At 43.2% G+C, this 15274-nt stretch overlaps 1 protein-coding gene across 1 annotated transcript; it reads left to right on the forward strand.

The window, feature by feature from the left end:
- Window positions 1-4157: 4157 nt before the first annotated feature.
- Window positions 4158-15022, forward strand: T265_12530 (hypothetical protein; the record flags this gene model as incomplete). Its single annotated transcript, XM_009164254.1, has 3 exons — window positions 4158-4896; window positions 11663-11774; window positions 14218-15022. The coding sequence occupies 3 exons, from the start codon at window positions 4166-4168 to the stop codon at window positions 14620-14622; spliced, it is 1248 nt and encodes a 415-aa protein (XP_009162518.1).
- Window positions 15023-15274: the final 252 nt, after the last annotated feature.

The raw sequence follows: 15274 nt of genomic DNA on the forward strand, positions 1-15274 counted from the left end.
GGTCGACAGACTAGTCGATTTCGATGTGTTTGTTGAGTGGAGTTCTATGCCTCCGCTCTTCATTTGTTATCATGTGCCCCGGTTGACCATGCCTTTTGCTTCCTGGTTTGTGTTCATTTATTCTGATTGAGAGCTCCCTCCCTGTTTGTCCCACCCGGTGTTTGTCACAATCTTCGCACTGAATCTTGTGTACGACCTTGATGCTCAACAATCTGTGCAATCGTCCACTTGAGTTTGACGGTGTTCTCCATAGGGTGTTTGAAGGTTTGTGAGACAAGGTCACGTTTCACTGTCCTAGCATCCTTGTGGTGATTTCCGAAGCAATCCTGATGTATGGAAGTATGATCCTTTCGCCCTCTCCTTGTGTTATTGAGTTTGCCTTATTGGGTTTTCCGAGAATCCTCCAGATGAAGTTCCTAGAAATGGCCGATCTTTTCGGGATGCAAAATTGCGCCTTTTTTCTAGAGGTACACTCTCGCTCTTCGAACGCTGTGTTGTGCTAGACTTGAGTGTGTCTACGTTTACAATAGGACATTGGTTGCCACTTCATTTTCGAGATATTTCTTTGCAAACCGCACTACTACCCTGAGTAACAGTAGTTCCAATAAAATGCTGCTGCCATCGTATCCCCGTGGCGGGGTGGAACTTGGCCAATCTATACCCGGTGTTCGGCAGAGAAAATTACTAACCCTCTGATCGACATCAAGTTAACAACTGCTGCCCCTAAGTTCACCCTCAGTGAATACTATTTATCTGTTGCCTTTTGTGTAGGTGAAAACTATATGACAGAAAAGCATGAGCATACCCTGATACTCCGTTCGACATTACGACCTAACCGCACTCTCTCGCATGATCCCCCAAATTTTTGGTGACCAATACTCAGTTTCCTTGTTCATGGAGAACAGCAAGTCTCTGAAAGAGTCACGTAAGATGCTACGGATGGTACATCATTCCATAAATATTTGAGCGAGGGAAGGGTGTATAGGATAAACAAATGTTGGTGGAGAAGTAACAGGCATAATTCTTCTGTCCAGCCATCACACATATCCACCTACATAGAAAGACAATTTTGTGCCAGATGATGTGAATGCTAAAGACAAATAAGCCGTGCCCAAAGGGATTTGTAGTGATCAGCATAGCCACAATTCATTCACTCAATTTTCAACCAGACAGTGGGACGCAGCCAACTGATCGGTTCATAATAACCTACTCGTATCACCTAAGTACATATTCTGTTCCCCACTGGCGCTTCAAGTCCCTCATTTCATACAAATAATAGCAGGATCGCTTTCCCATCTACCCGAATCACGTTATTTGCTGTCAGCACTTCCGGATTTCATTTATCACTGTCATCTACGGTGTTAATATGCATTCTGTCGAGATGGGAATTCCGTCATTCTCTGCTAGAGATAACCTATGAATGTTCAAGTTCGATTCAAATGATCAGCAGTCGACGTGATTTTGGTGAATTGAAGAAAACCACCTTCACTGTCCTTTTGGTATGTTCTTGTAAGCTGAGACTAAAGCTGAGTGTAAAGACCAAATATAAAGCGTGAGTACAGTCTTGATGATTCAAATCAGCCTGGTTAACTTTTACATTTGATGTTAATAACAACTGAGTATCCGCCTTTATTTATACGAAGCTCCTGATTTCCGAATATATACAGAGAACACTATTCCTACGCGTCAATTTCTACTTAAGCATCAAAATCTGTACATTTATGAAGAGCGTGAATTTGTAGTAGTTAACGGCCTCTAATGTACACAAAACAGATTATTAATGTCAGTCAGAAAAAATATCCCAAGGAGAAAAATTCGACGAAATCCGGATTCAAAGTTCAAAAGAGGAATTTTTGAAAGTCCGTATTCTGGTTGACCACCATACCACGAAAAGAAGTTTCCCGTTTTTATGGTATTCCAGGCCCTTCCAATAGGTGCAATATTGATCCATTGATGTAAATGAATAGGTCCAGTGTTTGTAGCTAAAATTTTTGTTCACGTTGAAAATTAGTAATAGACAATTTAATCAACCGTCAGTCACAAAAGCGTTCACTCAGTGAAAGAAGAAAGGATGCGTTGAGTCCAAGACGCGGGGGCTTGTGTATGTATTTCGTTGTGACAAAAGTGACCAATATTGACAGGGAGAGAAAGATGATATCTAGCAGGAGAAATTGCAGTTGACAGCTGCTACAACTGTGATGGCTTTTCGCTCTCTGACAGAAATTGGTTCAGTTAGTAAGTATACCCAAATATTTGTCATCCTTGTATTTATCTCTGATCTAACAAGTGATGCGAAATCGGTTTATATCATCAGGGGCCAAACGCGGCTCCCTTTGGCTCTTCTCCAGAAGGAAATGGTCACCAGCACTGTCTAGATGTGTGACGCGTTGTACATCCACGTCGTAAACCATACAGGACCATTTGATCACCAACAGAGTCGAACGTTATTGGTACTAGCAGACAGTCTTGAGGTACGTCAGATTGCTTGTGAAATTATGTAGTCTCCTCGCCATACACGTTATTTCATTCGTTAGTTCCTTCATTGATAGTAGGCTTTTATACAAGCAGTAAGCAGTGAGCTAAACTTTGCCCCAAAGTGGATCGTGGTTCCTCAACACTGCTTTTGAATACGGGAAAGAGCAAATATTAGGTCACGAGAGCTGTAATGGGGGCTGAATTCTTCTTGAGTTGGTCTGGTTTCAGCTTCTGTCGATCTTCCAGGGCAGCAAGTGGTTCGAGCGCATTCTCTATCAGGCTAATCTTTTGATGCTTTTCACGTATTATTTTATCGCCTTTCTCAGACACAGAAAATGACATCAATGTGTGGCTTAGTCTTATCGAAAAAGTCCAGTATTTTTCTGTAGGAAGCAAAGAGATCAGCAAAGAGATCAGTATTTTAGCCTTGAAAACTTAGATCGGAATCTCACTTTCATCATCACTTTCATTCCCAACATATTTTCTTCTGGCAGTTCTACCTGACTCGATGACTTAACGTATGGTAATTTATATAAGAACCCGGTTCAGATGTAGACGGTTGACGAGACACTGAAGTGTTATGTTCAACTGTTTACTTTTTCCTCATGGTCCATTCTTATTTTTTTCAAGGTATTGACTGATGAATGCCCAGGGAAGTCAGTACCGCTTGTAAATCAGTGTTTATTTTATACCTTATTCTACGCTACCTCCCATAGCGCGGTAGGTAAGTCTGGATAGCAGACGGGGCTTTGTCAGAGAGCTGGCAAATCATCCTGGGCGTGGGATTCTCCGGACGCATCGTATATCCGTGAGTCTACGAGGCTCTCCTGTGTACTTGTTCGTATTGGTGCGGCAGTGCCCAAAGTAACCAGGTCTTTGGTCCGGTGCTACTGCATACTTAGCTCACCCGACTGACATCCGGGCAACCCAGTCAGCGCGCACAAGCATTATCACCACCATAACACTTGCTTTATCAAACACGGTGCGCATCCGTGTGCACCCGACGGGTGAAAAGATTATTATCTATTTGAACTTGGTGGATTTCTCGCGTATCCACAAGTGCACAGACATCCTCATACACCATCGTCTCATTCTAATCAAGGACAATAATCGCTTGTGAGTGCACCATTTTCCTGTCATTTAGGTGAGTGTCATACATAGACCAAATCAGGACTCTCCATCTCGAGTGTACAAACAAAAACACAGCGGCATTAGGTGGTACCAAACATGATACAACACGGAAATTTACAACGTGATCAAGATGCGCTGGTTGTGCCAGCCACGGGGTACACTGTATGTATTTTCATTTGTATACGTCATGGCAAACGAAGTCTGATCTCTCCATGATGACACTAAGCACTGGGCTAAATTATTCCAAATACTGACCGAAGAAGGTAGTTTTTCATCGTGAAATTATTAGGCACCATGGAAATAAACTGGTTCAACTACGTAGAATAACCGGCGGAGACGCGATTATAAAAACATCGGGCTTGTTTGATATATTTCAGTGTGAAAGATGTACGTTAAGTCCGTCAAACAGTCGCCCATGTACTCACACTGATTGTGTGCGTCTGCAGATCAATTAGCTAATCGCAAATCTGAGTGGGTGCGTGCGCTTTCGCGAGTGACATCTAATATCAGGTGGATATGCGATTTCAACACACATTTCGAGCTGACCAACACCGGTCGAATGCACGTATCAGAAGCGAACGCCAAGAAATGTCGATGGTTTTACTGTGGTACAGCCTTACTGATCCTTTTATACATTGCCTTTTTATATCTGATTAAATATTCCAATTACCGCACCCGTTTGTTCCGCCAGGAAATCACGCTAATCGATTCTGAAAGTGAACTGCAAGACATGGGAGACAGACGAAGCTATCGTCTGGGGTCCATCGTAGAATACGTTGGTACCACACCAGTGTGGAGAGTATCGTCAGTGGAACAGCTTTACAAGCGAATGTCGTGGACCTCAATGCAACTCACCCTGTTTGTGTTGCTCACTGGCAATTCATTTGCGAGGAAACAGGAGCCAGAAAACTCGGAACATATGTTAAAAGCTGTTCTGTTTGATTGTCAACCGATGGCACCGCGCATGCTTGATAAAATTAAAATTCCTGTGTTTTTGTACAAAAACTGTTTCCGGTCAGTCAGTCAGTTTATGACGTTGGGCAGTATTCCAGACAGGGTAGCAAACCCAACAAATATAGAGGTGCCGTTTAACGTGCGCAATCCGATCTACAATCTCTCTCGAGTGTACTTACTTCCGCTGAACAAAACCAGTTTATCAAGACCATGCCCAATTGTGAGTGCAAGCCGTCGGGAGTCGCTGTATCGGACTCTCCAAGATTGGATCAGAATAGCCAATCAGAGTAAAATTTTATGGTGGATAACGTACGGAACGTTGCTCGGCTCTTGGAGGTGAGTTACACACTACGAAAATTTGTGTACGGGCTGGTGATGACCATTCTTATCACCGAAGTAAGCTTTTTTTCACACTGCAACGGTTTTCCGTGTCCTTTTGTCTTCTGTTTGTCTTTCATGACTGATTTCCCCACATGCTGGGCCCGAATTACGCTGATTGAACATTGTCATTCCCGAATGGCTTCAAAACTAGTCACACTGTTCATCGACATCGAAGAAGTTAGATAGAAGATGGTTGCAAAAAGTGGTGTAAGAGAATACATTGCGGATAGATGACTGGAACTAATTGGTTTGAATAAATGCATTTCATTCTTTCACCGTTTCATAGATTCTTGACCAACCTTCTTACAATGCGAATACAAACTGTTGGTCTTTACATAAAACAAATGAACTCGAACTCACGAGTTCTGTTTTACTGAACAAGCATTCTTCTAATTGTGGGCTGACTCGTACATTGGTTCAGAATGCACACACCTGCGCGATATCTTCTCGTTTGTATCGTCTGTACTATGGTTTCCAATCAACTTTTTCGAACCCATTTCTCTTTTGCTGCAGTAATTTGTTGGTTGTGCCGACTAAATTTCAAAGCAATGTAACAACGATTGGGTCCGTTCTTTCTTTTGTTCATGAAGTAAACTAGTGAGATTGCATGAAACAATTTTTATGACTTGATTGGTTGCGTTACTGTCTGAAATTGTGCTTTGTGGATGATCGGATTGGTTGCGTTACTGTCTGAAATTGTGCAGACCATGCTTTGTGGATGATCACATTTGTCATAGCTCTCAGAATGCGTTTCAGTTGTAAATCTGGTTCTCTTCGGTCTTCTGCCCCTCATCATGCGTCACAATATGTTATCCAGCTTCTCAGTAGTTGGTCTCAGCAAAGAAATGCGTGGACCGTTTGCTGTTTGACTAATAAGTCTGCCAAAAATGATGAGTTGAAACAAGCCTAATCACTTGCACAGTCTGGCCTGGACTCCGCATTCGCTTGTCCTCTGAGTAACCGCATAAGTTGTCCCCAGACATCCAGAAAATGTTGGTGATTGAACCCTAGTGAAAGTCGCATGTCCCGTTTTACCCTATAGCAATGTTGTTCCGAGTTCCTTCTGACCAAACGGCAAAATATCAAGATAAAAGTCCGAAACCATGTTTTCCCTCAGACACATTAGTTTATAACAGGATTTCGGTGCTGCGAATAGTGTTTTCTTCTATAAAATTGATTCAAAATGCTCTATCTCGGTAAACAGACGAACAAGAAAATGATATCGTATTGACAGAAGAACAATCATCGGATTGCTGAAAATACATCGACAGCCCATGATCGGTTTGGGGCTTGTCAGTTACAGAGTTTTTGTCAATCGCATGTCGTAGACGTGTCAAATTCGGACGCAATTAGAATTTAAACTAAACTAGGGAAATACGCTCTTCTACAAACTAATTTGTTTTTCCGAGAGATTCACCGGGAATGAGTGTTTTTCGCTAATTTCGTGCGATTTGGTTTCAAGTAGAACATAAGGTTGACGGAAACTCAGGGCCTGTTCCTACCTGATGAGCCCCAAGGAGGGTGAAACCGATCGTGGGTTGTCGAAGAAGTTTCAGCAACCTTATGAGTAGTGCACTACTAAACTGAACTAATTTGGGTGAACGGGAGACTGTACCAAATCCCAGCCTCTCGTTTTTATGATGTTCTTCAGTGGAATGTTTTCCACAAAGATTATTTCATGCTTCGTTTGTACGATTGTTGTTCAATCCTGGGTTCTGGTGATGTCCCAGTCAACCCAGCTGAATAGTAGTTCCCAGTTCAAAACTAGAAAAATGTTGTACCTGCTCACTGAACATTGGGTTCCACCTTACTACTACACTGAGGTCATTCGTCACATAATAGTTGCTCATCGTGGCATGTTCATGAGTGGGATTCTGATTCAGGTGAACATAAGGTCGAGTGATGGTGGAGACAGAAGGCAGATAAGTGGCTGTTCGGTGCACCTATCTCTTTGCCGGTCCTCAGCAAACCGGTAAAAACTGATATTCCCAATGTCACGCTTCGCGTGTCTGTACGAGATCCAGACTTTATTGCAGTCTTCCAATCCACACACTGAGTATCTCCGCGACTGTACATCCCCACGCAGCCCTTGTGTGGCACATGGATAATAGCATTAAGGACTATCGATGCTGCTGTCCCTTCAGGCGTACGGATGTGCGACAGACAGGCTCGGTCCTTTTGACAGCTGCGTATGACTACACCGGGGCAGCTGAATTAAACGATTCGACATGCACTAATTTTTCTTGGAATTTGACACAGACGGAATACCTGAGTTAAGTCAAATTTTATGTTAACCTGGCAACGAATGCGGTCGGACAGCCAGACCAACGAAACCAAGTTTGCTGACCGAATGATCGATAGCTTTCGGTGGTCTGCATGCGCACAAGAAGAGCGGACCCTTTCAGTTCGAGCCGCAGATTCTCTAACAAAATTAGTCAAGCCCGCATGTTGGTTGCAGTTTCAGGGTTATCCGTCGGTTGGGCTGGAGCCTAACTTCATGAAAAACTGGCAAAATTTGTAGCCTTTGTTGAAAGATTTTGAGCTCTTTTGGAGCGTCTTTAACGCGGTTTGCCAGCTTCAAAGAAAAACTGGTAATCACCTCCAAAAATGGTCAAAAAGCGAAGTTTTCAATCGAAATTCGGTAAACGGTTGGTTTCTATTGCTGAATAATGCGAGAGAAGCTCTCCAGTGTGCTTTAGTGGGTAATGCAAGATGTGATGAGTCTAGAGACCGCAAGCTTTCATCGAACCCAACCTCTGCATCTCGACTTATCCTATCTAAGCTTGGGTGACCTAGCAGTATCCCAGCCCTAATAATTCCTCTGGGTGGCATGGCAGCTAGGTACCGATTGTCGATTTTTCCCTATATCGTCAGCCTTGATGCAGGGTCTCCACGACACTGTCCGACCCGAATTAAAGTCGTTTACTGGAAATGAGACACATCGTGAATACCGCAGCAGACTTCGCACCCATCTGCAAAGTACCGAAAAGCTTGTGAATGTCCATCAGAAGGATGATCTCTGTCAATGCAAAATCCGTTGGGAAAAAGATGTGCGAGCGCAAATTGCATGTTCAAAATCGACTTGTACGAGCATTGGTGCTCACGTGGTCAGCTAGTCAGGTGACAGGATTGCGTGGCCCTGATATGCCACGCCATTTGTTAGTCGACAGCAAGCTAACCTTTGAAAACTGAATTTTATTCTGAATTATACTCTTACATAACCCAAATCAGCGTTAGTTTTGAGCTCTGTATCGAGTACACTGCATAAACCGTTGATATTTCTTCCTTTTTCCATTTCCCCTACTGTTGTTCAAAGTTGAAGCTCTCAATCAAGAAAGCTGTATCTAACAATGCGACTAGAAAATATAGCTCACTGGTTGATATGAGCGTTTGAAATGGTGGCATCTCGCAAAATCGGTATTCTTCTACCACTATACGGGGTAATAGATAGGTAACCGATCCAACAAAGTTCACTGCTATGCATCTAGAGCTGAGGTGAATAATTCCGTAAATAATTAACCATAAATTCTGTCATTAACAAATCGATATTGTCCGTAAATTTAGTAGACGGGGCTCGTTATTATGGCGGCTTTCACCTCTGATTCTCCTTAGTTGAACGGGAGTAAAAAACGGAAAAATGTTCCACACTCACGCCAACCACTCGGTAGGTAGCCCGAAACCGATCCCTGCTTATAGTATACGGAGTTTGATATGATATAAGCTATGGTGCTGAAGTCTTTGCCCCACTCAGATACCGACATGGGAGAAGAGTTTTACAGCTTATAGTCGTTTGCTGGCTTAACACACACAGCCTATTGGTGAGTGCTCTGTTGCTCAGGCGATGCCCGGCTACCAGGTGTCGTGCGGACAGCAATCAAACAAATAATCGTACAATTAGTACATTATCTAAGTGAAGTACCTAATTCCATGGTGAAAATAACACTTCACCCATCACTTCCTCAATTTGATTCCACTGCGACATTAAATTAGCCACTCGTAAAATACTTCTTTCAGATGTTTGTTTGCGAAACCCAGCATCAGCTGGGTGAATGTTTATCATCCTGGTGTCCTAGGAAATTTCGTCTGTTGAGGCCACCGAGAACTTCGATTAGACACAAATGTCGTTACGTACTGGTCATGCCGGCCGGGAAAAAGGATCCAGTATATGTGCTCAAGCAATCAGTTTAGGTCAATGTTTAACGTGAAAAAGTATAACGTCATGGCTTGTGTGCGATCAAAAATCCAGTTTTGCGAACCCCGCTGTTAGGTCTAAACTGGTTGATCGGGTGACAGAGTGGAGCATTACTACTTTTGGTGTGAAAATCAGCACGGAAGACCTATCAACTTTCCAGATCATTCCACTGTAGCTGATGTGATTGATGCAAATCAGTGGCCCTTCAAGTATAGGACTTTTGCATGCTCTTGTAGGAAACGTTATTTGGAGTTGCGCTGCGTTGGTGTTTTCCAAATACCGCTTTCGACTTTTAACCTACTTCACAAAAGAATTTGTTCGTGCGAACGCGCTACCGTGTTTTATACGCTGCCAGTGCATCTATATTTCGGCAGGACGTCCAAAAATGTCTTTTCATTACTGGTGGCACTTACTGAACCAATCACATTCTAACGAAGCTACCCATACAGCACCGCAATCTATACCCGGCCGCCCAGTGCCAGATGAAACTGCCTTATTTTGGATACTTCCACAGCTGGGTCTAAAGGTTTCCGTGTCAACGCTCCAGCTGCGGTCGTGATTGCTTTTTTAAGAATCGATCACAGCGACCGAGACTGTGGATCGTTGTTCAGGTTTGCAAGATCTGTACACAGCTCTCTCTCCGATCTAGGGGATACTCGGCGTCGTTTGATCGGATTTCAACAGTCCTTGTTACAATGGTTTTGGTACAGCTAGTTGACCTCGTTTGTGGACTAGTGGAAATGTGTGTGCAACGCCGCGCTCTAATGCTCACATTCAAGAAGTTTTTAACCTGGTTATTGGCTTGTGTCGTGTTTTTCAGATGTACGCACATTGTGGCGTTAAAGCTGCACGTACAGGTGATTTAGTCTATAAGGAACCCGGAGTCGCATGAACGTGAGTGGTATGTGGTGGGCAAATCCTCGTTTTCACAACAGACTCACAGTTAAATAGCCTGTTTTTGAGCCCCGCTTTGCATTGACTCGAGGTTTAAGACCCTACCTAAGGGCTCGCTACCAATAGACTTGGCGGAAACAAGCCATTTGAACTGCATTCTAGGGTCCCACTGCTTTCATCCGTGAATCCGTGCGCCTACGGCGCAAACATGAGCAGGGCACTAGTCACAAGGTTGCTGAAAACTCTTCAACAGCCTACGACCTGTTTCACCCTTCTTGGAGCTCTTCAGGTGGGCGCAGTCCCTGAGTTTCCGCCAACCTTGTGTTCCATTTGAACCCGAGTGTATTTGTTGAAATCAGTCCAATTTGGGTTGAAGTTGATTGTCAGATCATACATGAGGACCGATAAGACGAGACGTTTTCACTTTTCATCTGTAGTCAGTAGTCCTGGTTGGATCAATGACTACATAAAGTCATATTCACTGGCGGCGGGTGAATGGTCCAGAAGTAACAGCCCGAAACTGGCGACCTAATTTTTCGAGGACTTATTGCACTCTGACCATTTGCTCAGTTGATGATAGCGATTTTGAGATGATTTGCTTTGATCTTTTTCATTTAGTTCTCATGGATGCACTCAGAAAACTATGCACGATATAGCTGCAAGCGACATTCCGTATTTAACTGTTCTTCTTCGCATCTAGTCCCAACTTTTATTATTGAGGTCAGTTGTTCCCTATAATAAACTTTGAAGAAATCTTCTTATGAGGCGTGTATGCGACGATCAAAACATTCTGCCGGAAGGCCACCAACTGAAAGTTCACTGGTTGACTCGCAAACGGATAACTAGGGCACTCATCTATGACGTGCATGAGAGACTTTTTGATATTTTGTCTTAGTGAAGTTCAAATTACAGCTTCAATATTGAAAGAAAACGTTCTGAAGGCATCCTTACCCCATACTTTGAAAGTCCCAAGAGGTAAACGAGACAGTTTCTGTTTAAATGCTTCTCCAAATAGTTGTGAAACCAGTCAAAATATCTGATTACTCCAGTGTTGAAGGCCACTCTCAGCTTGTTGATCACCTGCAATTGTACTATACTTTAGTCTTTGCTTTAGTCTCAGGACATCGAGGTCAGTTTTTCCTTGGATTTCGGTTCTTGAGAGCACCTGCAACTTTTCGAATAAGCCTGTCTTCGGCTCGGTGAATTGCTCCAAAAACAATGCTTCTGCTGACTATATGTGTACGTTGCATTAGAAATTGTTGTTTTGCCAACACAGTCAGCAAAGCCATGAGTACACCCATCGGAGATTTGGAACTAGAGACCACACACATCAAGTTGCTACCCATTGTTACATCTGGAAGGAATACCGTATACCTCTTGGCAAGCAGCGTCCGGAAACTGAGATAACATAAGTTACACTACCCGGTAACTAGATTTTCGAAGAGATGGGTTGTTATAAACTCTATGTATTTCCAGTTTTCGCATTCAACACTGGCTAAAATGCCGTCAAATTGCCATTTTGTGCTACATCAGGACGTCGGGATGAAGTGTTTGAAGTTCAGGGTATGATGAGCGATTGGAACTCGGGTGCCAAGCCATTATTAATTCCGTTTTGGGTTTACTTGTGTTCCACAGAGATGGAAACATGATACCGTACGATTCGGATGTGGACATTAGTATCCTTGGTTCTTACGAAAAGAGGCTTCGCGAACTGGCGACGGATCGAAAGTCCATACAAAAAGGGAAGGTAAGTGTTTACATTTGTCTCTAATTGGGTAGTTAAGTTTGACTTATCTGGTTAGACTCGCAAAAGGACGTAAGCAGTCGGACCATCCGGGACATACTCTAAGCGCCGCATGCTTGAACTTATCTAGCCATTGTAGTATATCAGCAATTCATTCCGCTGCCCCCGGCCTTATGTCCTTCGATGTGAATGGGCCAAAAGGCACTCGTGCTGTTCCGTGCATTTCTTTACACGAAGTGTCGTATAGTATAAACTATTCTGCTTTGGAACCTGCTTGATGATTTAGACAAATTCCGAAACACACATATCAGCCTCCCAATTCCTTGCATCCCAGCACAGCCCTATTCTTTTCCTGGACCAAATGACTACCTGTATGATCTCTGAGTCGAATTAACCAGTTTGAAGGCACACTCAGTTTTTTGTTGTCCAACCCTCTCATGGTGCCCTTATATACATGAAGCTAGTTTCTGGAATTTACAAAATGCTTCACTAACTTGGCTAACCGACCCACAAACAGATTTCTAAAGCCGGCAATGTTCAGGCATCGAAACCTTGCAAGATAATTAACATGTCTATCATAACACTTGGCTTATTTATGGCAAACCGAGGACGAAACTTGTGAGTACTATTGCCAATTTGAGCAGTGTTCAGGTACTCCTGAACCAGCCGTCCTAACCATCTATTCTGCCACAAAGTTGAGTTGGCAAATTGTGGCCCCATTTAAGTGAAGCACATGCTACATAGACACGCCACATTGCATAAATACGGGAGATATTTTCTACGCTGACTAACATTTAACCATGAAGCGACTGACACAAATAGGTTACTTTAACTGCCGACGAACTAGCCCATCGGGTGTCAATGAATTTCTATCGAAAGCTTAAGGGGTTGGGTGCATTTATTTGTGACGCGTTAGGAGCATGCTACTCTGTTTTCAGGTGTTGCTGCACGCTATAAAAAGTCCATAGAATGGGAACTATTTCACTTGTTTCAAAATTTCTATACTAGTTTCGCATCGTACTTTCCCCATCACAGTCACCTAAAACCATCCTATGCACATTCCCTACATCCTGAATTTCGCTCCGACGATAATTACAGTATGGGTCCTGTGGTCAGTCTTACAAAAGGGACGACGGAATTCGGACCAATAGATGGTGTCAACGAATACATCTGTGGTTCCTATTCTCCTGTACGCATGATGATCTCAATAAACACATCACTTTGTTACTGATAGTCTGTCATACAATATCTATTTTCTCACCGGACATAGAGCTTTACTGGTGGGTTAAATGTTTTGGAGGAGAACGTGTGAGGTCTTATTGGTTATAGGAATAACTAAAACTCGTATGAATCTTTGAGCTTCCCTCAGAAAAGGGCCATTGTTTAGCCAACATTTTCACGCGCCTTTCCTAATGAGAGATTGACGGACTGCGCAACCTGATTGCAGCCACCTTCGATGTTTCAAGTGCGTTTTTGAGGATGACCTTCGAGCGGCCGGGTCGTACTCGACAAACCACATCGAACTATTGATTAGGTTGTTTTGGTCTTTTGTATCGATCAGGTTGCTGCAGTTTTACTGGTTTTGTTTAGCGTTTCAGTTTCGAAAACAGAAAGGTGAGTGCCTGGACATTTTCTGAGATTGACGTCCAGGATAACATCGAACAACCCTGGACTGACAGCCTACCTTCCAGATTTCTGTCGAGCAAGCAGGTACTGGCAAAGTGGTTCTGTATTAGGCCTTATATTCTGAGGGAAGTTTCTGGGTGCCGTGCAGCAGCACATGCCACGGTGTGCAGATTTTATGATACCACGGAATCCTATTCACGAGAACAGACAGAAATTGTTTGGCAAGCAAATTGACTGCACTTATGATCCATAGATGATTCCTTAAGCAAATAACGGTATCGGTGATTCAGAAACAACCTCATGCCTGGCGCAGAACTCCCCACTATATCCTAACCAATTTTGCGCACACTTCATCTTTGACTCCCATGCATTACTTGTTAAATCATTGAACATTACGTGTGTAGAAAACCGCTTAAGGGTCGTCACTAAGGCACACCGAAACTGATGATAAACCCATTGACTTGACTAGCAGCTGTCGAAATCCTAATCCTCTCAGTTGAATATGGGGACTATACCAATAATGCTTCTCAAATTTCGATCGTGACCGGAACACAGAACGGAGATATAAATATAAATAATGAAAAAAATGAAAGATTGCCCTGGAAATGAGACCGGAAACCTTCGGTTGCTTTATGACAGTGTCGTAGGACCAATGTGAAACAGAGCAAATCGGCTCTGTTCACAATTTAGTTGTTTTCAAGAAAACGGGACCGAGAAATTAGAAGTCTGGGTTCGGTAAAGTCGGCATATTGAACCTGTTCCATAGTGGTCATTTTATTGGTAGACCTTTGCCGCCTCTTCTATGCTATTTACCTTACAGTTTAATCTGGTTACTCGGCCAGGAGAACACTGCGTTACATCCCCCGGACTGCGTCTCGATTGCGGTGGTCGTAATGTGACATCTCTGCGGGACACTTGCTCATTCTGCGGACCACTAGCTCGTATGTTTCGCCAATACGGAGAATATATCGACATATATCCGGTTCACCTGGAAGTTCGCATGGATGTGGCAAACAACCCCATCGAATTTGGCTACCTTGATGAGGGGATGGATAGAGACCGTGTTGAACCTGCGAGTGTGATATTTCCTCTCCGAAACTGCAAGTACATGGGTTTGAATGTCCCCTGCCCCAACGATCCCGAAAGGTTCTTGACTTCGGTTTATGGGAAAGAGTTTGCTTTGCCAAAATCTCGTTGCTCTCAAGAGACAGGAAGGTGGACATAATCAGACGGACTAACGTGAAGACACCATAGTGGTGTTTCAAACTGGCATTCAAGACTTAGATTTACTACTTACTTTTTGCATATCCACCGTTATATGTGATAGATTTACGGAGATTAGTGAGGCTCTTAAATGCGTATCACAAATATGGACTTCCGGCTCTGAAATTGTAAGGGCACGGGCAACCTCCTCTACGTAGAATCACATGATACTTCTTTATTTTTTTCCTTTTAATGTTCCTCTGAGAAATTTTACCCTATTTTACTCCACAAAAGAGGATTTAGGACATTTCTGTAGAAGGTTGCTACTGAGCAGACCGCAGTAGACGACACACGCTCTACAAAACATGTTCTGTGTTGCATTCCAAACTATCATTATTTTTTGGAAAATACTTTTATAGATAATTTCTCCAGCCCACTACTGTTTTCAAACTTTTGACAAGCTCCTGGATAAGATGAGGATGTTACCCTGACTGAGATCGACTCACTCAAGAGTGGTAAAACAACCATGTGCTTCGTGAGCTGGCCAAATAATCTTTAAAAGCAGTCTGATATACTTACATGCTTTTGACGCTCGTTTGAAAGGTAGGTATCTGATGACGAGAAACTGATAGCAGCTGTGATGCTACATCACTTATATAAGGGTTGATCTCCCC

Source organism: Opisthorchis viverrini (genome assembly GCF_000715545.1).
Source record: "Opisthorchis viverrini unplaced genomic scaffold opera_v5_4, whole genome shotgun sequence".
NCBI lineage: Eukaryota > Metazoa > Platyhelminthes > Trematoda > Opisthorchiida > Opisthorchiidae > Opisthorchis > Opisthorchis viverrini.